At 45.9% G+C, this 27,166-nt stretch overlaps 1 protein-coding gene across 8 annotated transcripts in view; it reads left to right on the top strand.

The window, feature by feature from the left end:
* The window catches only part of PECAM1 (platelet and endothelial cell adhesion molecule 1), a 76,872-nt gene that overhangs the window by 34,363 nt on the left and 15,343 nt on the right, over positions 1 to 27,166 (top strand). For all 8 annotated transcript variants that reach the window (XM_084864146.1, XM_084864148.1, XM_084864152.1 and 5 more), the window contains 10 exons: positions 2,324 to 2,629; positions 6,446 to 6,721; positions 11,020 to 11,268; positions 13,047 to 13,322; positions 14,751 to 15,032; positions 15,662 to 15,769; positions 17,469 to 17,496; positions 18,242 to 18,315; positions 21,195 to 21,248; positions 22,407 to 22,469. In XM_084864146.1, coding sequence (XP_084720272.1) covers positions 2,324 to 2,629; positions 6,446 to 6,721; positions 11,020 to 11,268; positions 13,047 to 13,322; positions 14,751 to 15,032; positions 15,662 to 15,769; positions 17,469 to 17,496; positions 18,242 to 18,315; positions 21,195 to 21,248; positions 22,407 to 22,469 — 1,716 coding nt within the window. The remainder of the gene's footprint in view (positions 1 to 2,323; positions 2,630 to 6,445; positions 6,722 to 11,019; positions 11,269 to 13,046; positions 13,323 to 14,750; positions 15,033 to 15,661; positions 15,770 to 17,468; positions 17,497 to 18,241; positions 18,316 to 21,194; positions 21,249 to 22,406; positions 22,470 to 27,166) is intronic.

Raw genomic sequence — 27,166 nt, forward strand, 5'->3', positions numbered from 1 at the left:
TTTCTGCATTTTTGTGCTTTTATGGTCAGGACAGTCATTCAAACTATCATTACTTCCAGTAATTAGAACTACCATTTATTAGGCTCTCCTGAGATAAACGGTTATAAGTGCTTGACACACATTCTATTTTACCCCCACGATAGCCCTGGGAGAGAAGCGTAGTTCCTCCCCTTCACAGGCGCGTACTCTGGGGCTCAGAGAGCATGAGTTTCACACTTCATCAAAGGCAAAGCTAGAGTTAGAACCAAGATTTATTTGACTCTAAAGTTGACCTCTAAGTCGTGATTACTATGCTAGGTCTTCGAGGTAGACTAAAGGCAGTTGATCCATTCATAAACATTTATTGAGTTTTTACTCTGAGCCAGGCCCAGCAGCCAGCAGTGAGTAAGACATGGTCCCTTCTTCATCTCCCTTGAGAACAGAGGGAGATGTGAACCTTCATAACAGCTGCACCACAGCTAGCAATAGTGGTATGAAGACAGTCCAGGTCTTCTTCCTAAGCAGACAGCTCTCCATCTCCAAATCTGATGGGTCAAAACAAAAAAACAAAAAACAAAAAACAAAAACAAAAAAAAGATCACTCTAACCAGTTTGCTCAGTGGTTAGACAATATGGGGCTGAAGGGTCATGGGTCCGATTCTGGTTAAGGGTAGGTACCTGAGTTGCAGGTTCAATCCCCAGCACTGGTCGGGGCCATGCAGGAGGCAACCAATCGATGTGTCTTTCTCACGTCGATGTTTCTCTCTCTGTGTCTCCCCCTCCCTTCTATCCTCTCTAAAAATTAATGAAAAAGATATTCTCAGGTGAGGATTAACAAACAACAACAACAACAAAATTCATAAGAGTCATAAGTGACAGGGTGAGGTGGCACATCCAGGAAGAGCCAGGTTTAGGATGCAAGCAAGTCTGTCGGACTCCAAGATGAAGTTCATGACCACAAGACCATGGGGGCTGGACAGGACATCTAATCTCAGCCAGGTTCTCCCCTCTCCCCCTAATCTGACCTGGTTCACCACTCGATGTATCTTTCTCTCCACCCCTTTCTCGCTTCTAGACCCTCCCCTCACACACCTCAGCCCGAGCAGTTGCCCATGTGCGTGTGTACCCAGAAATCCTGTTCTTAGCCCCCGTCCCACAACATCTGCCCAAATAGCGCCCTTCCTCCAAGATTCTCCTCAGACCCTGTTCCTTTCTAGCATTTTCTCTGAACCCCCAGGCAAAGAGATCCCGCTCCTTTCCTGACTTCTCCATCACCCACTGTCTCTGCAGCACCCTCTGATGCTCAGTTATTTTCAGCTTTGCTTTTTTTAAAAATATATTTTATTGATTTTTTACAGAGAGGAAAAGAGAAGGATAGAGAGTTAGAAACATCAATGAGAGAGAATCATTGATCAGCTGCCTCTTGCACCCCCCCCCCCACTAGGTATGTGCCCGCAACCCAGGTACATGCCCTGACCGGAATCGAACCTGGGACCTTTCAGTCCGGCAGGCCGATGCTCTATCCACTGAGCCAAACCAGTTTCGGCTCAGCTTTGCTTTTAAATGGGAGGCCTTGCACACTCCTCTTTCCCTTCCCTCCTATATCCCAACCTCAGGCTTTGGAGTCAGACAGACCTGGGGTCAAATCTCAACTCTGGGGGCTTGATAACTATGAGCTTTTGGATGAGCCTTGAACTTCCCTGAGCTTCACATTCTTCATCTGTAAAATGGGCATAGCTTTATCTTTCATGCTCACGCTGGAGGATTATTATGAGAATTATATGGGGTTATGAATATAACAACAACCACAGTAATACTAATGAATACTGGCTGGGCTATTTTATTTTTAACTGTTTTCTTGGGGAGATTTGTTTTCCCAATGGGATTATAAATGTTGAAAGCACCAACCACATCTTCAACATATTTTGTACTTTTCAAAGTACTTGGTGAAGTACTGGACACATACATTCTCAATAATTACCTGGTAGGTAGCACTGGGTGTTCTGGGAATTAAAAAAAAAAAAAAAAAGAACTCTTATTATTTTAAAAAATATTTTTATTGATTTCAGAGAGGAAGGGAGAATGAGAGAGAGAGATAGACACAACAATGATGAGAATCATTGATCGGCTGCCTCCTGCACACCCCACACTGGGGATCAAGCCCGTAACCCGGGCATGTGCCCTGACTGGGAATCAAACTGTGACATCCTGGTTCATAGGTTGATACCCAACCACCGAGTCACACTGGCCAGCCAAGAAAAGAACCCTTAGATGGGTCAACCACAATGACTCACTTGTGCCATTCAGTCAAACTGATACTAATGTGCTTTCTCTTTCCCCAAAGGAGTGTCCAGTCCCAGAGTGACACTGGACAAGAAGGAGGCGATCGAGGGCGGGGTCGTGATCGTCAATTGTTCTGTCCCCTACGAAAAGGCCCCGGTACACTTCACCATTGAAAAAGTCGAACTAGATACAAGAGTTCCCAAGCAAAAAAGAGAAAAAAATTCTCAGCACCAGAATTTTGTGATGCTGGACTTCACAGTGGAGGAGCAGGACCGTATGATCTATTTCCTCTGTCAAGCCAGCATCGTTTCTGGGAAACACCTGGAGACCTCGGAGACCACCAGGAGCGACCTGGTCACCGTGAGGGGTGAGAGTCCTGCTCTGGCTTGCTGGTTTAGTACAGGGAGAAACAGCCCAGGATTGGAAAGGGGCTGGCGACTTCTGGCTGGGCTGCTGTTCTCAAGACTGTTCGTAATCACTTTAGGTTCATAGTTTTCAAACTTAAAAAAAAATTTTTTTAATTGATTTTAGAGAGGAAATGAGAGCTAGAAATACCAATGATGAGAGAGAATCATTGATCGGCTGCCTCCTGGCAGGCCTCTCACGGGGAATTGAGGTTGAAACCTGGACACGTACCCTGATCAGGGATTAAACCGTGACCTCCTGGCTCATAGGTGGACACTCAACCACTGAGCCGTACCAGCCGGGCTCAAACTTTTTGACTGTGACACAGTTTAATATATATATATGCGAAAAAGTAGTTTTACAGTTGTGAGTGTGAAATATAGAGTTTATTCTTGTATTATTCTTTAGTTATTATTATATTATTTTCCATACGAACAACTGTAAACCTGCTTTTGTCCCATGACATACTTGCGCTTAAAACTTGTATACTTTTGCAAGTATTCTATTATATATATAATTCTCAAACAGAAGTTCACACACGATACTTAACCTTCATATATGGTGCATTTTGTTCTTTTCTATTCTATTTCAGTTTTTTTTTTAAACTCTGGCCAGGACTCACTGACATGATGTGCTGTGTGACCTGCAGTTTGGAAACCATAGCTTTAGGGCAATGTGGGTCAGACATCAAGGAGTGAGGTTTGAGGACATCAGGAGGGAAGGGGCAAGGGGGGCCAGGACCTCAGCCTTTGCCTCCCACATTGGATAAGGAGCTCCCCTCTTCTCCCCACACCCCATCAACAAGACCTTGGACCAATAGGAAGCAAATGAGGCGACCTGAGAATTGCTCTGGGGAGAGAAAGGTGACAGCAGAAGGAAGCCTGGGTGTGAGTGTCCAGGACAGGCAACTGGGGGTAGAGTCAGGGGAAGGCACATTCGCATGCAGATAGCCGCAAATATTTTCAAAGTAGGAGCCCTAAAGCTTGGTAGATGACCCTCTGCTTTCAGCACCTGACCTCACCCCTGCCCATGTGTTTGTATATGTGTCTACATATATTACATAATAAGTATATTTATGCGCATATATAAATATCATGTATATATAATATTCTTTTAAAAATAAGTTTTATTTATTTGTTATTTTTTAAATATATTTTTATTGATTTCAGGGAGGAAGAGAGAGATAGAAACATCAATGATGAGAGAGAATCATCGATTGGCTGCCTCCTGCACAACCCCCACTGGGGATTGAGCCTGCAATCTGGGCATGTGCCTTTGACCAGAATAAAACCCAGGACCCTTCAGTCCGAAGGCTGACGCTCTATCCCCAGGGCCAAACCAGTTAGGGCTATAATATTCTTCTGATTAGATTTCATGGTATGGGTTAAATTTCCAGGAAATACGGTATGATATCTATAATAATAAAAGTGTAATATGCTAATTAGACTGGACGTTCTTTCGGATGACCTTCTGGACAAAGCCAGGGCTATGAGGGAAGCCTGGGTCTCAGGTGCCAGCGGGAACCTGATGCTGGCAGCTGGGAGAGGGAAGGCTACCCTTGTATGAATTTCGTGCATTGGGCCTCTAGTAAAGTATAAAGAGCTCAGCCCTGGCCCATGTGGCTCAGTTGGTTGGGTGGTCCAGGCATCAAAAGGTTGCTGGTTCATTTCCTGGTTGGGGCACATGCCTGGGTTTCAGGCTGGATCCCTGGTGGGAGTGTGCAGGAGGCAGTTGATAGATGCTCCATTTTCACATTGATGTACAACTATCCAAGAAAACCACTTGTGTGGTCCTCTAGACTTATTCTTTTTTTTTTCTTCTTTTTTTTTTTCCTTCTTTTTTATTTATTTATTTATTTATTTATTTATTTATTTATTTTTATTTATTTATTTATTTATTTTAATCAATCTTTATTGTTCATATTATTACAAAGGTTCCTCATTTCTTCCCCCCTCCACCAGGTTCCCACCCCACCCTCTGCCCCCTCCCCATCCCCCATTGTCCTCATCCATAGGTGCACAGTTTATGTTCAGTCTCTTCCTCCCTCCCTTTCCCCGATAGTAAATCCCTTTTCAGATAGTAAATCTGTTACTTAGCATTTTCTCATATCAATAAAACCTCCACATGCCCAATGATACACTCCACACAAAAGACATTTCCAAATAGGTCAACCAGCCTCATCCAGGCCCCACCCAAGGCACTCACAGATCTCTAGACTTATTCTGATTGTAGGTTCATACATACACAAAGTTTTTGTTTTTCTTTGTTTTTATAGAAAAATAGGACTTGTGAAACCATTTTATAACTTTTTCTTAACTTAATATGTTATGGATTTTTGTCCACATCAGGAAAGGTAGCTCTATATCATTTTAGGGCAGCTCGGAATCCTATTGGAGGGATGTGCCATAATGTCTTACCTTTTTCTATTGATGGACATTTAGGTATTTTCCCAGTTTTTGCTATTAAAACAATTTTGCAACAGACATACTTGCACTTAAAACTTGCGTATTTTTACTAGTATTTTATTATTAATATTAATATTATTATTATTTATTATTTATGGGCTTGACTCCTAGTAGTCAAATTGTTGATTGAAATGTTTTGTGCATTTTCAATATTGATAGAGATTGCCAAAGTGCTCCCCCAAATGGTTGATTTGTATTTCTTTGGTCTCCAGTGAGGTTGAATAGAGTCTTTATGTTTATGGGGTCTGTTACATTTGACCCCATAAACTGCCTATGTATGCACTTGGCCCATTTTTACTGTTTATTGTTGATTTATTTGAGCCCTTTATAAATTAAAGGAATTAGCTCTTTGGCACCATGCAAATATTTCCTCCAGTTTGTCATTACTTTTTATTTTATTTATTTATTTTTTAAAATATGTATTTTATTGATTTTTTACAGAGAGGAAGGGAGGGGGGTAGAGAGTTAGAAACATCGATGAGAGAGAAACATCGATCAGCTGTTCCGCAACCAATGTACATGCCTTTGACCGGAATTGAACCTGGGACCTTTCAGCCTGAAGGCTGACGCTCTATCCACTGAGCCAAACCAGGGAGGACCACTTTTGGCATTTTTAACGATCCTATCTGCACATACTTTCTATGCTCTGCTATTTTTTAGCAGGAGCGAGGGAAGGCCTAGCCCTGCTTCCCTTTCTGTCTCCTGGAGATTCCACCCCCTGGTGTCTGACACATTTTATTAAGACGGTGTTTTTAAACTGTGAGCCAGGAAATCAATTCAGTCAGTTACAACCAACATTTTAAAGAAAGAAATAGAATACACCATTTTTGCATCTGGTTATTTAAATATTTATTTTCATGAAATAGCACCATCTACACCGTTGTCATTTTTGAAAGCTATGGACTGTTTATGCTGAAGTACCAGAGTTGTATGAAACAGTTCGAGAAGAACCTAGATAATCCTCACTGGGTGAGGGAAGAGTCTGTGTCTAATGACTCTTTATTTCTGAGGTCATTGGAAGAAGGTTCTGCACATGATTTGGAGATTTAGATTTAGAGACGATGGTTTTAGCCTTTGGGAAGCTCAAGAAAGTTAGAGAATTGCAGTTAAGAAGAAGGTTGGAGATGCAAGAAGGAGCGAGAAGGGAGGGAGCCTCAGAGCAGCCTAGCCAAAGCTGTTTGAGAAGACAGATTGAGTTTGTTTTTAATTAATAAGGAAAAATAGTTGTTGCAGCAAAAAAGAAGAGGAGGACATGCCCCTTTCCCTCACCCAGGCTGGAACCTGCGTCCAACCGGCTTGTCCTCTTCTTGTAGAATCCTTCTCCAACCCCCAGTTCCACGTCAGCCCCGCGGGGATCATCACCGAAGGGAACCAGCTGCACATCAGGTGCACCATCCAGGTGACGCACATGGCCCAGGTATTTCCGGAAATCATCATCCAGAGGGACAAGACCATTGTGGGGCACAGCAAGCAGGGCAATGAGGCCACCTACTCGGTGATGGCCACAATGAAGGAGAACGGCAACTACACGTGCAAAGTGGAAACCAGCCAGATCTCCAAGGTCAGCAGCATCGTGGTCAACATCACAGGTAGGGGTGCTGCTGGACGGTGTCAGCCTATTGCGGGATCAAGAAGCGACAGTGCTGGAATCTGGGTTGGCCAGTGACGCCGATATTTCTACTCCTGCTTGTCCGAATGAATGCACTCGGGCGGGGGTGTGCTCGAGGGGAAAAGTCAATGTAGAGCCAGTAAGCGGTTAGCTGTGGCGGCTGAGGGTGCAGATTCTGGCATCAGATCCCAACTCTACCACTCACCACCTCTGTGACCTCAGGTGACTTACTGAGTGCCTCTTGGCCACAACTCTGTGAGATGCAGGTAATGACAGAGCACACTGCTAGGACCCAGTGAAGGTTAGCTAGTATTTCTATTATTAGAGCACATTTATCTTTCCTCCGTGCCAAGCACCGTGCTAGCATACCAGACAGGCCCTATGACAGGGTCAGGCATGAGAAAGCATTAGCAAACTCACAAATAATGGTAACAATTCCTCTTTGTTGAACACTGTGTGACTGGCTTGCATACTTTCGATTTCATGGTCATAGCAATGCAATGAGATCCGTGTCATGACTGCACCTTTATGGATGTGGAATCTAGAGTGTAAGCTGATTAGGACAGAAACATTACCTATTTTATACAGGGCCTGGCACACAGTAGGAATTTAAAACTTATTTGTTGCATGAACACGTGAATATAGGATGAAAGTGTCTCAGAGAACAGAGCCAGCATTTCTTTTCTTTCTCTTTCTGATGTCATGAACAGGTATTTATTTTATTCTCTAGAGTCGGCACTTCTTTGTTTCCAAGTGAAAGCATTCACTAATTTCTCCATTTGTTCATTCATTTACTGAAAGCCTCCTGTGTGTTAAGCATTGAGTGTCGCAGCAACAGTCGCCCAGTAGGCTGCCAACACCCGAACTAGGTGATTGGTATGTGTACTGGGTACTGCTGGTCTATAGTGTGTGCTACCAATTTAGTTTATTGTTGATGATGGCAAATATTTTGAGGCACATGATGTTTTTGTGACAAGTCTCATTTCATTAGAGAAAAGTATTCAATTCAACATATATTGAGCACCTTCTGTTTTTCTGGGCAACCTGTTGGGGATAGAGATCTGCCTAATGTCAGGCTTTGCCCTTGAAGAATTCACAGACATGAATAGACCTTAGAATGCAATGCGATGAGGAAGTCCATAAAGGCTTGGCCTATTGCTGTGAGAGCAACAGGGACCAAGTGGTGAACATGTGGATTGTTTCACCAGTTAGAGAGGCAGCCTTCTCCCCTGGGCCTGGCTACTTTAGGAAAGCATACAGCATCGTTGGGCCATAAGCTACTATTATAGCGGATTACTCACATCCAGATGTCTGTGTCATGCGGGGTATGTAAGTCATGTGGTGAATCAGTCTCTGTGGCACAGGAAAGCCAAGTGTTATGCTCGGTCTGTCCCTTCACGCCCTCAGCCTGCGTGCACTATGAGCCTGAGCTCCCTCCTCAGGACTGGCAGGCAGACACCTCCATGTTCAAATTCTACCAAGCCTTTGGAAATGTCTGCAAGCCCACTTAATGCACCTGGCTTTCCTTGTCCCTGTTACTATCAAGCCTCACTGTAAATGGCTCTAAATAGTAATATTGGAGGAGCAAAATAATTTCGTGAACCTAAAAATCATTGTATTTGTTTTTGGATAGAAAAAAAGGTTTCTTCCACCCCCCACTGTCTTTCTTTTCAGACCCAATCTGTCACCAAGTGCTGACAGGTCTGTCACTGTTGTCCCGTCTTTCTCAGCTCTGCAATCACATCCTAACACTGGCCTCACACCAGGGTTCTCCCTGAGCATCTCTGTCCCAATTCACCCCTCAGCCAGCTGCAGAAGAAGCCCTCGTAAGATGGCCCCTATTTGGCATAACTATTCCTGGGCTTTGACTCCTGAAGGGCCACGATCCTTCACCTTGACCCCACCCTCTTACAAGCATCTCTCCCCACTCAGCCTATCCTATCTCCTTGGCCACTGAAACCTTCTGTTGTCCTTAAGAGCTAAGCCCCAAATCTCAATCCAGGCTCCCCCAGGCCGAGTCCCATAGTCACACCTCAGGTCCCATTGCCTTCTGCTCATGTCTTGATAACAAGAGTCACTGCAAAGATTTAGCATCTGTCTTCACCACCCGCAGTGAGCTCTTGAACAGCCAGGTCTGTGGGCTCAATTCATCTTAAATCATTGGTGCTTAGAACCTGGCACATTCTAGGAGCTCCATGAATATCCCTTCATGAGAGAATAAAAGACCGATCCTTATTAATCCATGTCATGGCTCTGCCAGTCTGTTTCCATTATCTCCTCTATTAGTAGACTGTTCCCTAACATTTCCTTCCTAATTGTAAACTGCCTGTACCCGCCTCAGCAACATGGTTTCTATTTTTGACCTTTTTGTTTACATATTTTTAAATGTAAAGTCATTGCCTTTTAATCTAAGTCACTTTTTCACATTTGTTTGGAATCTGCCCAAGAGATTGTAAGGCACTTTAGGATGTCAGTTTCTTTGGTTCCTTTTCCCCACTCCTAACCTAGAGCTCTGAAAGCCAGCTAGGTGAGGAGTCAACACCAACTGTAAGGAAGGAAGGGAGAGTGGCATGTGCCTTAATAAAATATCCATTCATTATTGGGGCACCACCTTACTTGAAGTTTTATTTTATTCCCTATACAAGAAACTAGGAAGACACTGTGGACTAGATGGAAATCACTTCCATAGTAACGATGATAACATCAATGATGACAATGTTGATTTGTACAGCAGGCAAATTTATAGACAAAGGTAGAATTCGATTTCCTGATTCCTGGTTGCATTCTCAAAACTCAAGCCCAAGAAACTTTCCTAACAGGAACTTTGGGACTTAGTTCCTTTCTCAATATGCAGAGAGTCTCAAAAATTACTGACTCCTTACCCTCCCCGGTTTGGCTTAGTGAATAGACCGTTAGTCTGTGGACTGAAAGGCCCTGCGTTCAGTTCCAGTCAAGAGCATGTGTCTCGGTTACAGGCTCCTCCCCAGCCCAGACCCTGGTCAGGGTGTGTGCAGGAGGCAACCAATCCATGTGTTTCTCTCACATCGATGTTTCTCTCTGTCTTTTCTTCTCTCTTCCACTCTCTCTAAAAATCAATGGGAAAATATCCTTGAGTGAGGATTTGAAGAAAAAAAAAAAAAGAATTACTGACTCCTTCATTCCGCATCAAGGGTATAACCATGAAGTCAGGGTGCATTGTTTTACAATGCAAACTTTACATGTAGGAGCCAAGTCTTCACATTGGTGAAGTAGTTAATTAGTACTTTCCCTGTAGCTGAAAATAAAGGCACATACTATAACTATGAAATATTGATGTATTTCAGGAAATATTCCAATAAGGCAAAACTGGCCTTTAATAAAAAAGCTAACAGGCAGAAGGGCCAATGTTTTAAACAAACAAACAAACAAACAATAAATAAGGCAAGACCTTTTATAAGTCAACTTCCGTCTTTACTACTATTGCCATGCAATCTAAATAAGGGTACTAATAACTCATTAAAGTGACATAGGATGTGTAGCTCACAGCTTGACCTCAGGAAGTATCACCCTTTCATTCTACTCCCAGAGATCTGCCCACAACACACATCTCTGCCCTCCCCCTGACCCAGACTCTTCAATCTTCCCACCGCTGTGGGGATGCAATCCGTACGTCTTTGGGTGGTTTCCAAGGTCCTTCAAGATCCACAGTCCTCCTTTGGCCTCTCCTGCTCCCGCTATGTTCCAGGGCAACTGAACTTTCAGAGGCTTGAACATTCTGCCAGGTCTTCCAGATGCTGCTCCCTCTGCCTGTGCCTCTTGCCCTCTTTGCCTGGATGACTTCCTCCAAGCCTAGGCCCAGTGGCCCCTCTATGGGCTCTGCTGCAAACGCCATGTTTGAGTCGCCTGCCAGACGTCAGCTCTTGGAAGTCAGGGACTGTTTCTTTCTCTCTATTGTCTCCCCAAGACCAACCGAGGTGCCCAGCACAGACATCGCTTGAAATAAATACTATGGAATAAAATGTGCGAGTGAATGGACAAATAGGTAAATTCATGAATCGTTACAAGTTGTAAAACTTTCCTAATCCATGACTATGAAATAATTTGGATTAACAAGGGATGCAAATGTGCCGGTTTTTCAAATTGCATAATTATCAGGTCCTTGAGAGGCCAAGGGAACCTTTTTGAAGGAAGTTGGGAGTTAGTTCTGCCAGGAGCAGCTGGCCAGGGACTCTCTGTGAAGGGGTTGTGGGAGTGGTTCCCAGAAACGTCCCGCTCCATCCCCACTCGCTGGTTTTTCAGAGCTATTTCCCAAACCCAAGCTGGAGTCTTCTGCCACACATCTGGACCAGGGCGACATCCTGAACCTGTGGTGCTCCATCCCAGGAGCACCTGGAGTCGACTTCACCATCCAGAAGGGAGGCATGGATGTGTCACAGGCTCAAAATTTCACCAGGATAGCCTCCAAATGGGACAGTGGGAGCTACACCTGTCTCGCAAGCATGGGCAAGGTGATCAAAAGAAGCAACGAAGTCCTGGTAACCGTGTGCGGTGAGTACAGCCTTGCTGGCTCAGAGTCCTGAGTGGGCAGAAGGGAAGTTGCCACTCTCTCTGGCCTGAAGGCAGATCAGACTGAGGCAGGATTAGAACTTGAGGGAAAGGGAGATGAGTGAAATCAAGAGACCGGACAGAAGCAAGTGATGTTTCTGCTTAGAGTACAGGAGAGGGGCGATACAAAGGAAATATTGTTGGCAAAAAGCATTTTCATGGCTTTATGGTGGCTGGTGATGTGGCCTCTGAATTGGCAGGATTCTGGCTGCTGGAGCAGGCACCTATCCATAAGGTCAGGCAGTAAATGATGCTTAGTCAACATCAAACTTTAAGGCTGAAGCTCCAGTATTTAAAAAAAAAAATTTATTTTTGATTAAGGTATTACATATTTGTTCATTTCCCCCTTCCCCCACCATTGCCCTCCCACCCCACTCTCCACCTGCTGTCTCTGTCCATTGGGTATTCATGCAAGAACTAACTTGCATGAATACAAGTCTTTTGGTTGATCTCTTCCCCTTAGAAGCTCCAGTTTTTAATCCATATCCTGGCTGATCAGAAGGTCATGGGCCACCTAGAGCTGTGTGTCTTAGACTTGAATGTGCAACACCTGGTTACAGTGTGGGTCAGGATGGGGCCAGATTCCACATCTCTTATTAGCACCTTGAGGATGCTGGCTCTGCTGGGCCCTGGGCCACACTCTGAGTAAAGGGGTTCTAAATGAACTCTGGCCAAGCTGTCACTATCACTGTCATTTTTTGGTCCTGGTCTTTCATTTTAACCTGTGGCTATGTTTTCTCCAACTAAGACCTTAGTCTGAACTGAACCAATATTTCAGCCAATCCTCTAGTCATCTAACTCGAAAGGAAATAATGCAAGACACAAATGTGGGTCATTCCATTTTAGTTCTTTGGAGGAGATCATTTCTTTGTAGAAGCTTTATGAATAAGCTAACTTTTAAGTAATGACCTAGTAGGATTCTTGTTTTGGAGGCATGCAATTTCCAATCAGGAGAGGCTGAGGCACTGGGAATTTCTTTGAAAAGATTGTCTGTTTGTGTTCTTGTTTTGTTTTTAATTTAAATTCTTTATTGTTGAAAGTATTACATATGTCTCCTTTTTCCCCCCATTACCTCCCCCCGACAGCTCCCACCCCCCAGCACATACCCTGACTCCCCTACTGTCTGTGTCCATTGGTCAGGCTTATATGCATGCATACAAGTCTTTTGGTTGATCTCTTACACCACCCCCCCTGCCCTGCCCCCCACCCTCCCCTGCCTTCCCTCTGAGATTTGATGGTCTGTTCGATGTTTCTATGTCTCTGGATCTATTGTTGTTAATCATTTTACGTTGCTCATTATATTCCACAAATGAGTGAGATCATGTGATACTTATCCTTCTCTGACTGGCTTATTTCATTTAGCATAATGCTCTTGTTTCTGTGTTTTTAAAGCTTTTCCTGTGTGCATCCTTTCTCAATACTAAAAAACAACAAAATAACCTCATATGGATGTGCATGTATGAAACAATAAACATGTATTTAGAGGGGCGTAATGTTTTTCTTGAATTTATATAATCTTTTATTTAGAGCATTCATTCCCTTTCCCTCTGTCTCCTCAACACACACACACACACACACACACACACACACACTCCCTGCCGATGTTAAAGGAGACCTGATAGGTAGATGAGTCAGGCAGGCACTTAAAATCAACAGAGTTTGGAGACAGAATCCCTTGGGTGCGATGTGTTGCTTAAGATTGTTTCTCTCTGTCGTTCTAGAAATGCTCTCCAAGCCCACGATTTTTTATGACTCCAAGTCTGAGGTGATAAAAGGCAAGACCATAGAAGTCCATTGCCAATCCATAAATGGAACCTCGCCTATTTCTTATCAACTTATAAAAGCAAGTAACAGTTTGGAGAATTACACTGTAGGCTCCAATGAGCCCGCAGTATTCAAAGACAACCCCACAGAAGACACCGAATACCAGTGTCAGGCAGATAATTGCCATTCCTCCCCTACAATGATCAGTGAACCTCTGGTGGTCAAGGTGATAGGTAAGTTGCTGTGCTATGAGAAAAAATCAGGGGCCCTGGCCAGGTGACTCAGTTGGTTGGAGTGTCATCCCATACACCAAAAAGTAGCGGGTTCGATTCCCAGTCAGCGTACATACCGGTACTTCGGTTTAGGGGTCTGATCCGTGGTCAAGGTGTGTATGGGAGGCAACCAATCAATGTTTCTCTTTCATATTGATGTTTCTCTCTCTCTGTCTCTCTCTGACTCTCTCCCCCCACCCCCCTCTCCTTCTCCTTCTCTCTAAACATATCCTCGGGTGAGGATTTTTAAAAAGTTATCGTGTGTGGTGTGGGCTTTAGGTCACATTTTCAAAGCTTTGGGATTACCCAGGGATGGTGTGGACAAGGGAAGTGAATGGTAGTTATGCCAAGTCCATAAACATAACACGTAGCCAAGCAGGACAAGCCCCAGGTCAACGGAGCCAGAAAATATCTGGGGGCGTTTGGTGTGGCCAGTGCCCTCTCTTTTCAGAACCTCTCAAGTGAACATAAGAGTGAAGTATCCTGACTCTAATTGTGCTTTTAGACTCTCTTAGCATTTGCTCCTTTTTAGGTGAACTTCTAGCCATCTCAGAGTTGTTGACCAGAATTCTTCTCTGTGGTTGACCCTTGTCAGGCAACTGTCATGTGAGAACCCGCAGTCATTAGAGCTTCAGGCTATAGTCTCACAGGACATGCTAACAATGGCCTGGGACTCACATACCCATCGTCCTGGGTGGATATTTTTCCTTGAGTCTCTATCTGTGCCTCTCAGAGGCCTTAGGAGTGCCATTGCCTGCATCTCTGAGATAGTCTGCATCCTGTTGTAAAAAGTATATAAGCTTCCCTTCTGTTCCTCCTCTTTCTTCCGGCTTAATAACTTTTATCTACATATGCCATGTGGACAGCTTGAGTTGGATAGAGATTCCTGCTACTATTAATATGTAGTCTAAGAATCCTTTTCAAATTAACATCCGTATACATAAAGCAACTAATGCTTTAGGACATATTAAAAAAAACACACAAATTCTTTGTTTTTAAGTTACTTGTTATTAAGAGCTGGTAATGCTATGTATCTTTGTAAGAAACCACACACTCACACGCACACATACTCACCCTGGTGCACATGCATAGAGTCATGCAGAATAGACCCCCACAGAACGCATAAGGTAATGGGTATAGTCAAGCTGAATGGTCAGTAAGCCTTGAGGTGGTAATCAACCCATGAGGACAGGAGGCATCTGTTGCTGCCTTGCTGGACTAATTAGGGGAGGAACCGAAGAATGTGGGCTAAGAGGAGAGACAAAATCCAAGTCTGAGTCACGGCGTAGGTGGAGGCTTGCCATGAGCAGTGGCTGTGTCATGATCTTCACCCCCTCAATCCCCAACCTCCTGTCTTTTCTCAGTGCTAATCCTTTTCCTGCTTTTCAGCTCCGGTGGTTGAGGTCAAGCTTGCTATCCTGAATAATAAACAAGTGGAGTCCGGGGCAGATCTTGTGCTTCGATGCTTCGTGAACAAAGCATCTAGTCCAATCACCTACAAGTTTTACAGGGAAAAGGATGCCAAGCCCTTCCACATAACCACCTCGAATGAGACCCAGGCCATTTGGTACAAGGCAAACGTTGGCATGGAACAGGGGGGACAGTATTACTGCAAGGCCTCCAACAGAGCCAACACAAATGTCCCCCAAAGCAACTTACTGACTGTCAGAGGTGAGTCACTGGCCTCAACAGAGATGGATGTGTGATCACCAAGGGTGAGGCCAGCAAACTCACCATTTGTAAGAGGAAGTGGGTGGTGTTTAGTGCTTATTACTGAAGGCAACGAGACCAATGTCCTCCAAGCTCTTGGGTCATAAGTGACAGAAACCAACTCAAATTAAATATAAAAGGGGAATTGAGAGTATTACAAGAAATTGAAAGTATTTCATACAGTTGTAATTCCAAATCCTTGGTGGAGAGATAGCAAATGGCCCACCGTGGGTTAAACATCTACCCATGAGCCCACCTGTGGCCATGGGGATTGGGTCATGCAGAACAGAGATGGTTAGAGGAGCCCACCTATGTGAATAGAGGGGGTGGTTTCCTAGAGAAGGAGGAAGACCAACCAGACCCAGAAAGGCATCTACGTTCGTTCTCCAGTTCTTTAAAGACAATAGCTGACTCTGTAGCAAGAACAACCATTTCTGCACCAGCTCTGAACACAGAATCCCTCGGAGGTAGATGCTTGGTATAAGACTCGATTACAGGAGCTACAGATCAGTCTTATTTGTTGCTTAAGGCTACTATTGTTTCTTGCTGGCAGAGAAGAAGAAAACTAATTTAATTTTTCCTATTTCCAGTCTTTCTTGCCCCCTGGAAGAAAGGAGTTATTGCAGTGGTTGTCATCGCCTTGATCATTGCCATCTTGGCAGTTGGGGCCAGATACTATTTTTGGAAGAAAGCCAAGGGTGAGCACAGTTTCTTCATTGCCTTCTGACAGGTTGCCCTCGCCAGGAAACCGCCATGGATGTGAGGGGCTTCATGCAACTTTAGGGGCGGCTGTGCTCTGCCCCAGCGGGAGCTCAGGAGATGTAACTGACCACAGTTGTTCTCCTCGGGGTGTCACCTTGATAACCAAAGACCTTGGCTTCCATGTGGTGCTTTTATTGCCCCTAGGAATAGCGGAACGTGGTTGCTTTCTTAGTTGGGCAACCCAGAAGAGATGAATTCGGGGGGAAGTCCCATCTATGTAGGGTCAGAAGAAGCCTTCTCTGTGGGTTTAGCCACATTTAGTCCTGCAGTTGGTAGAGTGGGTTGTGAGTGTTATGGAGACACCCCCACATACACTGAATGCCCCCCCAGTTAATCTGTTGTGCTTGATTTCTACCCTGTGCTTGAGGTTAGCCACACATGGAACCTGGAAGGGATGCCTGGACCACCTGTTGATATTCTGGCACCACAGACAGTTAGCCTGGACTCAAGGAAAAGGGCCCAGCACCTGTACATTCTGCCAAGATTTGTGTGGGATAAGGCAGTTTTTGTTGGAAGCTTGGTGCTGCTGCTTGGGAAGGGAGAGGGCAGATTAGATAAGAAGGGTCCCCCCCCCCTTTTTTTTTTTCTAGAACAGGAAATCCCTCTGAAAAGAGGTTCCAGAACAAACCCCTTCTAAGGGGACTGGGCCATCACAGAACAAAGTTAGAGGACAGACTCGTTCTCAGGCCAGCTTGGAATTCAAAGCACAGGGATTAATGTAGCCTTTACTCTTTGGCATTGTCTTGAATCAAGGAGTTGCCTTTTGTCTGTCCCATATGGCTCAGTGGTTGAGCATTAACTCAGGAACCAGGAGATTGAGGTTCTGTTCCCAGCCAGAGCACATGCCTGGGTTGTGGGCTCGATCCCCAGGAAGGGGCATACAGGAGGCAGCCACTCAATGTTCTCTCTCATCATTGATGTTTCTATCTCTCCTCCTTTCTTCTCTCTGAAATCAATTAAAAAAACACCCACATATATTTTTTTAAAAAGTTTCCTTTTTATCTGGCTAATCTGTTTCCTGTATCATTGTCTTCATCTCTACCTTGTTCCACTAAAGAAAACAGCTCCTGGCTAACACAACAAAATGTCATATTTCTGGATGAAATGATGTGAAATCTCTCAGAATAAATGTGAGAGAAGGCCTGCTTTGTTTTTGTTTGTTTGTTTGTTTCCTTTTTTAAAAAGTGGAAATATATCTGTATCTGTTCTCTTTTTATGGTTATCTAATCCAGTGTTTTTCAACCTTTTTTGGGCAAAGGCACACTTGTTTCATGAAAAAAATCACGAGGCACACCTCCATTAGAAAATGTTAAAAAATTTAACTCTGTGCCTATATTGACTATATATAAAGTAATTCTCTTGAATAGGAATCAAATAAACACAAAGAATTTTATAATTACTTTATTATGAACTATTAAGTAAACAAAATAGTGAAAAATTATAAAATTCTTGTCTTGTCTGCACCTACGGCACACCAGGCAACATCTCATGGCACACTAGTGTGCCGCCGAACAGCGGTTGAAAAACGCTGATCTAATCTTCAAGGAAGTCAAATGTGGTTGAAGTGAGAGTTCCTATCTGTTACAGACATGGACACTTTTTACTGACTTTGGTTTTTCTCTTTCTCTTTTAAAGCCAAGCAGATGCCCGTGGAGATGTCCAGGTCAGTGTGTGTCCGGGGAAGAGAGGAGGCTGCTCCGGGGGCGTGGACAGACTTGTCTGTGGGGAGAGTCTGGCCATTAGGAAGCGCTCAGTGGTTCTTGGGAAACTCTGAATAACAAGGGTGTGAATGGTATAGGGGTGTGTGTGTGTGTGTGTGTGAAAGATTGCCAACTGTCCTTTCCTGTGAAGAAATAACTTTATTCTGAGGTCACGTCCTTCCTATACAGTTACGTGTGAAATCCCCTTTCCCTTATGAAATTACAATGGTAGTAGGTAGAATTTTTAAAATTCACCTACTTTGCAAAATAAAGTTGGCATATATATATATGCTTTATATATATATATATATATATATATATATATATATATATATATATATAAAGCAATCATACTAATTTTACTGTTCTTGAGATTCAAAATTCAAAAGCATGGGTACAAAAGAAGAAAAATTTAAAAAGAGAACAAAAACAAGCAAACAATGGCTTTGTAGCACAGAATGAGGGACTCAGGGGGGTGGGCTCAGTTAGGGAAGGACTCCTGTTGTCACTGTGCCCATTGACACACATCTTAACAGCAAAAAGTGCTTGTTAAATAATCTGACCGAAAGAAAAAGTCGGTTTTCCAAACGAGAAAGTAAAGTTGGCTTCGTTTCAGAAACCTCTTCCTGGTTTTCTCATGATCTTTCTTTGATTATTTTGTTGGTTTGACATTAGAGCCAAAAAATTGTATATTTTTTTCCTTTTAAGGCCGGCAGCACCGCTTCTGACCTCCAACAATGAGAAGATGTCAGGATCCAGCCCCGAAGCCAACAGACCTTACGGTACAGTCACGGGTTCCTGCAGTTGCTAAGAGGTTTCCCAACTTGCTCCCCCCTCTCAGGAGCAGGTGGTGGGGATAAATTCCTAGGGAAGCCCCACCCTCAGGAAGGACAGTTTAACCTAATCAGCCATTGGATGGTGAGCTGATAAGCAAAGCAGAACAGAAAGCCAGAACATTTTACTCTAATTTCACCACCTTCTAAACATCCCATGATGTTTAGATGAAAGGTGGACAAAAATGGTAATGCTGTGAATTCCCATCCTGGCTCATCGTCAAAGACTTTGAATATTGTTTGAGTGTAATCACCCTCCCCTTGTGAGAGAGACCGGAGTGCAACTTGAGGCATTGATGAAACATCTTCTCAGATGGAATTATGACAAGCACAAGACATTTTCATCTCACACTTGACACAACAGGAAACTAACTGAATTATTTCCCTGTTAGTAGAGGCATTTTAAAAAAGAATGCAACAACATAGGGCTACCTGGTATAAGCTTGCGTCAGCGCAGCTGGGTGGGTAGCCAATCCCAGGAGTTCTTAATCCCTTTAAGTGTAGGAGAAAATTGCTCCGGAGGGGACTGTAATCACATCGCACAAGAAGGTTTGTCCTGGGCCAGATTCGGAGCAGTTTTCTTTCCTTTTCAGCAGGTTTGGGAGTAGGATGCCATGTTCATTTCTAAGTTAGTAACAGTATCCCACAAAAATAAGAAAAAGTTCAGAAGAAAAGTACAACAGAAAAAGAAAGGAAGAAAGAAAAAGAATTTAAAAATGTAAAGAGAATAAAAATAAATATGTAAATAAGAAAATTTCAGGACATGCCTTTTGCAAGGCATACTGGAGAGATACGTTTTAAGAATCCATCAATTCTTTTAGTAATAAATCATAAAATTTTAAAAAGTGAAATGAAACATTTATAGTAAGAAAAGTAATGCTCCAATAAAGAGAAAAGAGCAAATAAATTATTTAAGAAACAACATTCAGAAAACTTTAGTGACTATTTGGCCAAAAAGGAATCCAGTGCTATAGAGAAAATACCCTTTTTTTGTGGTAGAAGATGGGTTCTGCTGACTATTGTATTATCTAAACAGAAACACTGAGATACTTTAAATGGAATGTTGACATAGACATATTAAAACAGAATTTCCCCCAGAATTTCCAAAATGCAAGAAACAGTCTTGGGTTATCTCTCCATGGATGATTTCAGTTTATAAATATATGTTGTTAATCACAATAGCAATTAGTTCAAATATATAATGGGAAGCCTTGTGTTCATCAGGGATAATATATATATATATATATATATATATATATATATATATATATATATATATATAAAAGCCTAATATGCTAAGTGTCTGCCTAGGTAATGATGTCATGTAGCAATGCCCAGCTTCCTCTCCCTAGAGCACATATGTCAAACACAAGGCCCGCGGGCCAAATCCAGCCCGCCAGGCCTTGCAATGTGGCCTGCACCGCGCTGTCATCACTGCACTCCGCTGTCAGTTTATGACATTGTCAGTTTATGACTGTTCAGTAAACCATTCGGCCCGCGATTTAGGCTGGATTTTAGATTTTGGCCCCTTCTCTGAGTTCGACACCCCTACCCTAGAGACTAGCCTCCTTGTAGTTTCTTCAGCCCAGGAACACGACTTACTTTAAGCCAGGTGGAAACATTTCCCACTTTAACCAAATATCTGTGAAGTGTTTTCCCGTGCCTCACCTCATTTGATCCTCACAGAAGTCGTGGAGTAGGTAGATAGGAGATTCTATTTTCTTTTCATTAGTCAGAAAACGGGGATTTAGAAAGCTTAGAAACTTGACCCAACTGAAAAGAAGTAAGAAATGATAGACCTTGAAAATGACTTCAGGTCATTTTCACTGCACAGAATATATTAAAAAAAACAAAAAACTGCTGCACTTAAGTATTTTACCCTTTGTTCTCCCTGTGTGATCTACAATAATAATCTGCTTTGTGTTGATATTTACTGCTGTGTTTATGACAATTACCTGAAAGAGAAGTTGGGGTGCTTCAATGGGCTGGAAAAAGTTGAGCTAAATCAGAAAGCAGGTCTAATTAAGCAAGTTTACTCTCTCTATATAAAAGGCTAAGTTGACTCACACTTTTGCGATACATATAAAGCTCTCGCTGGCACCAATTGCATATGTGTTTCCATCTGTCATTGTCGATCATGAATTTGGTTGATACTTCTATTATAGAGGAAGGGCAAATAGCCATATTACAATATTTCTCCTAATTAATTTCCTTTCAATGTGCACAAATTTGTGCACCAGGCCACTTGTTTATTTATAACATTCTGAAGAATTGCTTTTAATAAAGAATGACCTGGGGCTGGGGGCAGGCTAGAGGGGGTCAATGGGGGAAAAAAGGGGACATATGCAATACTGTCAACAATAAAGATTAAAAAAATAAAGATCAACCTGATTAAAAAGATCAAACATTTGTTTGCCTACTGAGGTGGCAGCCTGGAGGCATTGCCTTTTAAACCTGTTCTCACGGGTCCCCTTTTCCTGCTTGAGGAGGTTAGCACCCTAGTGTCCTTCCTGGTTGTGGTTACAGAGCCGTCCCTTCTGCAATTAAGTTTAATTTCTCATGAACTTGCTCAGAGTGAACAATTCGGAATCTTAAACCATTCACAAGCAGAAGTGTCCCTCCCACGGAATGGCGGTCATCCCACAGGTGTTAGGGAGAGACCACACAGTGGGTTGGCTGGGGCCACAGGGAGACCAGGAGGGGTCCAGAACCCAGAGACACTGCTGGGGAGGGGAAGCGGGGATGAGGGAGGAGGGAGAAAAAAAAGTTATGTATAGAAAACTAGAATTTCCACTGCCACCCATCCTAATTGTTATTTTTCAAACTAGGTTACAATGAAGATGTTGGAAACCATGAAACAAACCCAGTAAAAGAAAAGAAAGGTAATTTTATAAAATAGTGGGTTTTTTAAGTATTAGAAATCTTTACATGAATAAAGACCCCTAGGAAAAGAACTAAAACGGTTAATGCCTGTGGGTGGGTATTTCCCCACCTCTCTTAATGTCAGTGGCTGGTAAGTAAAACGGACACTTTCTCCAAAGACACATCTAGTGTCATTAATGAGAAAGTGACCTAAATTGGGGTAGGAGAGAACTGGGTTAGACTCAAAAAAGAACTTCCTAAATCAGAATGGACTACTGAATAAGGTAGGAGGATCTCTTTTCTCTTAGAGCACATGTGTCAAACACAAGGCCCGTGGGCCAAATCCAGCCCGCCAGGCCTTACAATGTGGCCCGCACCGTGCTGTCATCACTGCACTCCGCTGTCAGTTTATGACATTGTCAGTTTATGACTGTTCAGTAAACCATTCGGCCCGCGATTTAGGCTGGATTTTAGATTTTGGCCCCTTCTCTGATTGAGTTCGACACCCCTATCTTAGAGAATAGAGGAGGAGGTAGGTATTTTACTTTATTTTATTTTTAATAGCATCACTGCAAACCATCAGGTTGGACATCTTCAACTTAAGTTATATGTCAATTCTATCTCAGAGAAGCTGGGAGAAGAGGGTTAAGGGGCTGGTAAAAAGGGTGATGGTAAGGCATGCAGTTATCTATTGAGCTTTTTAAAATTTTAATATCGTTTTATTGATTTTAGAGAGGAAAAGAGAGGCGAGAGAGATAGAAGCATCAATGATGAGAGAGAATCATTGATCAGCTGCCTCCTGTACTCCCCACATGGGGGATGAAGCCTGCAACCCAGGCATGTGCCCTGACTGGGAATCGAACTGTGACCTCTTGGTTTATAGGTTAATGCTCAACCATTGAGCCACACCGGCCAGGCTACTTAGCTTTTACTAACCCTCCCACTGCAGAAACACCAGGGTCCCAGACAGGAGGGCCCCTCCATGTTCCAGGGAGTGCTCCGCTAACACTGCCTTCCCCTGCCCGAGATTTCTCTCCCACTTAGAATGGAGATACACCTGTGCTGGCTTCCCTTCAAAATACGGAAAACTTTAATCATATGAATGAAAATCTAGAGTGCCGCCCAAGGCTCCCAAGGGGAGTCTGTCTAACCGCAGGGTGCTGTGTTTCCTTTGGCAGAGCCTCTGACCTTGGACGTGGAGTACACAGAAGTGGAAGTGAACTCCCTTGAGCCTCATGAAGGTAAATGCCATCATTCGAGTGATTCCTCACCCTTTGCTCTCTCCTGGGTAAGGTGGGCTGGGACCCAGGGACAAGGGACCAGTCCTCAAGAAGAGAGGTAGTCATTCAGCAGACAGACCCGCTGAACATGCCTAAGGCAGGAGCAATGACCCCACCCTGGCTTTGAGGTGTAAAATCTCATCAATTACTATTTAGCATACTATGAATAATGGATATGTTTTATTGAGCAATTTTCTAAGCCCTAAGAAATGTGTTTTCTGAGACTTTTTGAAATCAGCCTCACTCCTGGGTTTTTGAGCTTTCTTCCAGAGGTATACCCCCTGGCTCAAACCCACCATCCTCCTTAAAAAGTTGCTTGCAGACAGAGCTGTGTAAATGAAATGCATGTTTGAGTGTAGTGGGTGCTTTGCTATTTAGAGGAACACTTGGGAAAAGGCTTTTGAAAGCACAGAACCCCTTCCTGTGTAAATTAGTGGCTCTGGTTTTGGTTTTATGTGTGTGGTTCCCTCAGGGGCAGGCTGGTCTGGAGGTCCCTGGCCTGTGCTGGGGTCCCTGGCCCGTGCTGGCCTGGAGGTCCCCGGTACTGTGCTGGGGAGACTGGCCAGGAGTGGGCGGGTGCCCAGCAAACACTAGAACATTCATCTCAGCGGCTGGGAAGCTCACAGGCTATTGCCCCTCGCTGTCCCCTATCGAGGCAGAGGGCAGGCAGTGTCCACTCAGCCAGGCAGGCCTGGAGCTGTTTTCCAGGACAGGCCGGCATAGGTTTAGCCAGAGCCACATGGTGATGGCGTCTCTCCTCATCTCTTTTTAAAAAAATATATATTTTATTGATTTTTTTACAGAGAGGAAGGGAGAGAGAGAGCTAGAAACGTCAATGAGAGAGAAACATCGACCAGCTACCTCTTGCACACCCCATACCAGGGATGTGGCCACAACCAAGGTCAAACCCGGGACCTTTCAGTCCACAGACCAACGCTCTACCACTGAGCCAAACCGGTTTCGGCTCTCCTCATCTCTTGCTCAGAACTGGGAAGCGTTTGGGTTCCTTCCTTCTTTTCTCACTTAGGCTCCCGTCCGTGTCAGCAGATGTGTGCAGAGAGCCTTCCAGATAACACGGTCCTTAGGCTGTGAGCTGCCCTTAGGCTGGGCACCGTTCCCGTAGCCGCAGTGAGAATGGCCCCTAGAGTTGGTGTGGCCCATGTGCACATCCTGCTTCTAAGTCCAGACTGGACCTGGGAGGGGTGGGGGCCTGAAGTTCTCTTCCTCTTTATTTCACTGTAAAATGATTCACTTGCTAAGCTAATAAATTAAGGGCCCATCACGCACCAGCAGCAAAGGTGCCTCCCACAGAGGTACAGCCAAGCAAACAAGAAACCAAAGAATAAATCGTATCAGGTTATAGCAGGTGCTCAGAAGGAAGAGACGGGGTACAGTGAGAAGGCGTGACAGGTGATGCCTGTTCCAGCGTGCGTGGCTCCTGGAGGCCCGTTTGAGGGGTGGCATCTAAGCTGCAGCCCGAAGGGGCACAAGGAAGGTGGCCACGCCCAGAGGAGGAAGGACCCAGGAAATGAGAAGGGCCGCGTGAAGGTGGCCCAGAGCGTGGCTCGCTTAAGGATCTGCAGAGAGAAGAGGCAGGTGGAGCTGGGCGGACAGGATGGGGCCTCCTAGGTCCTCTTTGCATTCTGGTCTCAGCGGATTGGGAAGCCTGTAAGCAGGGAAGTGGCAGGTTCCAGCTTCCTTCTTTAAAAGGCAATCCCTCTGGCCGGTGTGGAGGACGGATGTGACGGGGAACAAGAATGTTATCAGTAGACAAGAGGGGATGGAGCCAAAGTGCTGGCGATGGATGGACTCCAAGTATATTCTGCAGACAGATCGCAACACTGGACGAAAAATTTCACAGCCAGGATGGGGGAGACAAAAATTCCTTCATGGCTGGCCGTGATGTCTGAGATTGGGAGGAATGTGCCCGTGGTGGCCACTGGTTCAGTTGGGTTAGATTCCAGGTGCCCAAGAGGGGGCAGCACAGGGCTCTCGTGCTCAGAACTGAGTCTGGGAGGGCTGTGGCAGATGGGACCGGGAGGGGACTGCCTGCAGCCTTCCCTGGTCCAGCCCGAGCCCCCCCATCGCTGGGCATCCTGGCTCGGCCTGCGGGCAGCAGCAGCTTCCTCCTCAGGAGAAAGGAGGAAGCTAACAGAGGGCACGTCTAACCCTGGCTGGCGGCTGGCCAAGTGTCCCCTGAGAGTGGAGGAGGGGCAGGAAGGAACTCGTAAGCCCCGGTTCGCTGCCTGTTTGCTCTGAGCCTAATTGCTGGGAAAACCCCATGAGGTTGAAGCCATCTCTTTCTCTGTCAACAGAGAACAACAAGCCAAAATAAAGGCCCATCTGGAAATCTCTCTGACGGCAGAGACAAACAGCCTGCTGGCTGCTTTAGTCATTAGCAGGCAGCTGCTGGCAGCAGCGTGGGGAGGGGAGTGATGAGCTGCAAGCTCCCGCCCACCACTGAGCTGGGAAGAACCAGGAGGGCCCAGGAGAAACCCCCGGGGCACCGCGAAGAGGCAGCCACCCTGCTGCCCAGGCTGGCCAGCCGTTAGGAGGTGAAAGGGGTTAAAGTGGCTCTTCGGGTCCAGAGGGTGACAGTGTCCCCAAGGTAACCAGAGGGGCCACCCCTGTGCACCTGGGGCAGCAGAGTTCACAGGGTGTCCGGGGCCCCGGGCTTAGCCCCCAGGGCCCCCTGCCCCTCCTCCACTTCCATGAGGGGCTGGGTCAGAGGAGGAGCTGGCAGCGGCCTGGTGCGCCTGGACACACGGCCCTGCAGTGCTGCTTGCACATCCATCACCCCGTAGCCTGCGTCTCCTGAAAGCTGGTCCAGTTCCCTGTTTCCTCTTCTGTGGAGCCCGGCACACGGGAGCTGTTAGGATCACACTGAGCGAGGGGCTGGCCTGGCCTGACATTGAGCAGAGAGTCCCCTAGGGATGTGGTGGGCCCCTGGAGCTTCCCCTTACACCCCCAAACCTGTGTGTCGCAGGGGGCGAGTGGCGTGGGCCTCTCCGCTGTCCCCTTGGGGAGGTGCCGGGTATCTCAGCCGCTCTGTGAGTCCCAGCTCCCGTTCCCTGCCACCGGGGAGTCGCCTTCTTCAAGGCCCTGGCAAGCCCCAGTGCCTCAAGCTCAGCGCGAGGATCTGACCCACCCCCAGGCTGTGTCTGGCATTCGGGTGCTGCCACAGAGCCCTCGCCATTTCGGTGTGTAAGGGATGACCGGGATCTTAATCCTGAAACCAAAAGCCTCAGGGATGCGGCTGATTGTGCCAAGACCTTCCCGAAGGCCCTGGATCTGAGAGACACTTACAGGGACGTTGACGGGTGCCTTCGCTGTCACATCAAACCTTTCCAGGGGCCTCCGGGTAGCCCCGCAGGTGCTGGGCGGGGAGGTGCCCAGGACCCCGGGCGCCGTCCTGGAGGAGCTCCGGGGCCAGCAGCGGAGGCAGCCGTGGGGACAAAGAATGTCAGCGTGTCCTGGGACGTGTCCCCGGAGTGCTGTGAGGCACAGGGGCCTCTGTCACTTCCGGGGGCACAGGAAGGGGTGAGTGTGTGAGGGAGTATGTAGGTGTGTGACGGTGTGTGCTCTGAATAGAGGAGCCATGCTTGTCCTGGGGCTTAGAGGACGAGGAGGAATAGCGCAAGAGAGAAAGGCCATGCGGGTAGCGGAGGGATTTGTGCAGGATCAGGGGCACAAGAGGGGGGTGTCCCTGGAACAGGGCGAGTTGAGGGTATCTTTGGTGCAGTTAGAGCCCATGGGTATGCCCTGGCCATCTGCCACTGAGAAAGGAAACCTCTACATGGCACTGGCTGTGGCAGCAGGAAGGCCTCACCCTGTTGGGGCTCCGTCTCCCAGTGTGCAGAGGGAGCGTGCTGGCCACGTGGCATCAGATGCCTTTTCACAGGGACACAGCTGGGCTCCATCCTGTTCCCTGAGGGCCTGTGGGTGTGTATGTGAGTGTGCGCACAGGTGTGCAGGCCTGTGTGTGCACACTATGTGTGCATACTGTGTGTGTGGACAATGCGTGTAGATGCACTAGGAGTGTGTGTCCATGTGTGTGTATACAGGCAGTGCCTAATACTCAAACAGATGGCCGAATGGGTGCTCCTGGTCTCCCAAACCCTTGCATCTCCTCTGGGTGGAATTCACACCCGGGGTGGCCCATCTGGCCTGCTGTTTCACAATAGCCCAGCCCAGAGGATCTCAGCCCAGCCTCATGTTAGGACCCCCTGGCAGCGCTTAAAAAATCACCAAAGCCAGGGCCCACCCCAGACAAATGCAAACAGCAGCTGCAGTGAGGCCCAGGTGTGGGCACGTGAACCTGAGCCGCCCAGCTGCCTAGGTTTGTAAATGGCCTGCGTCCCAGCTAACCCTCAGGCATAGAGGACACCCAGGCTGTCACCCGGATCTCGGGCGACTGGGAAGCTGTAGCCAAGCCTCCCGGGGCACAGTGCCGCTGGACACGGGACACAGTGGCCGGGAAACAGGGAAGAACCCTGCCCCTCCCCCTCCCCCTCCCCCCTACCCCCTGCTTCAGGCTGCAGTCCCCTCCTGTCCAGCGTTCCCAAGGTGACCTATTAGCCTCCTACTTCCAGCTGAGTGACACTGGTTAGGCCAGGTCTCCTACAGCTGGGAAGTGGCCCGGGCTTAGTGGTGAGGGG

The sequence above is a fragment of the Pipistrellus hanaki genome, assembly GCF_964339955.1.
Source record: "Pipistrellus hanaki genome assembly, chromosome: 16".
NCBI classification, from domain to species: domain Eukaryota; kingdom Metazoa; phylum Chordata; class Mammalia; order Chiroptera; family Vespertilionidae; genus Pipistrellus; species Pipistrellus hanaki.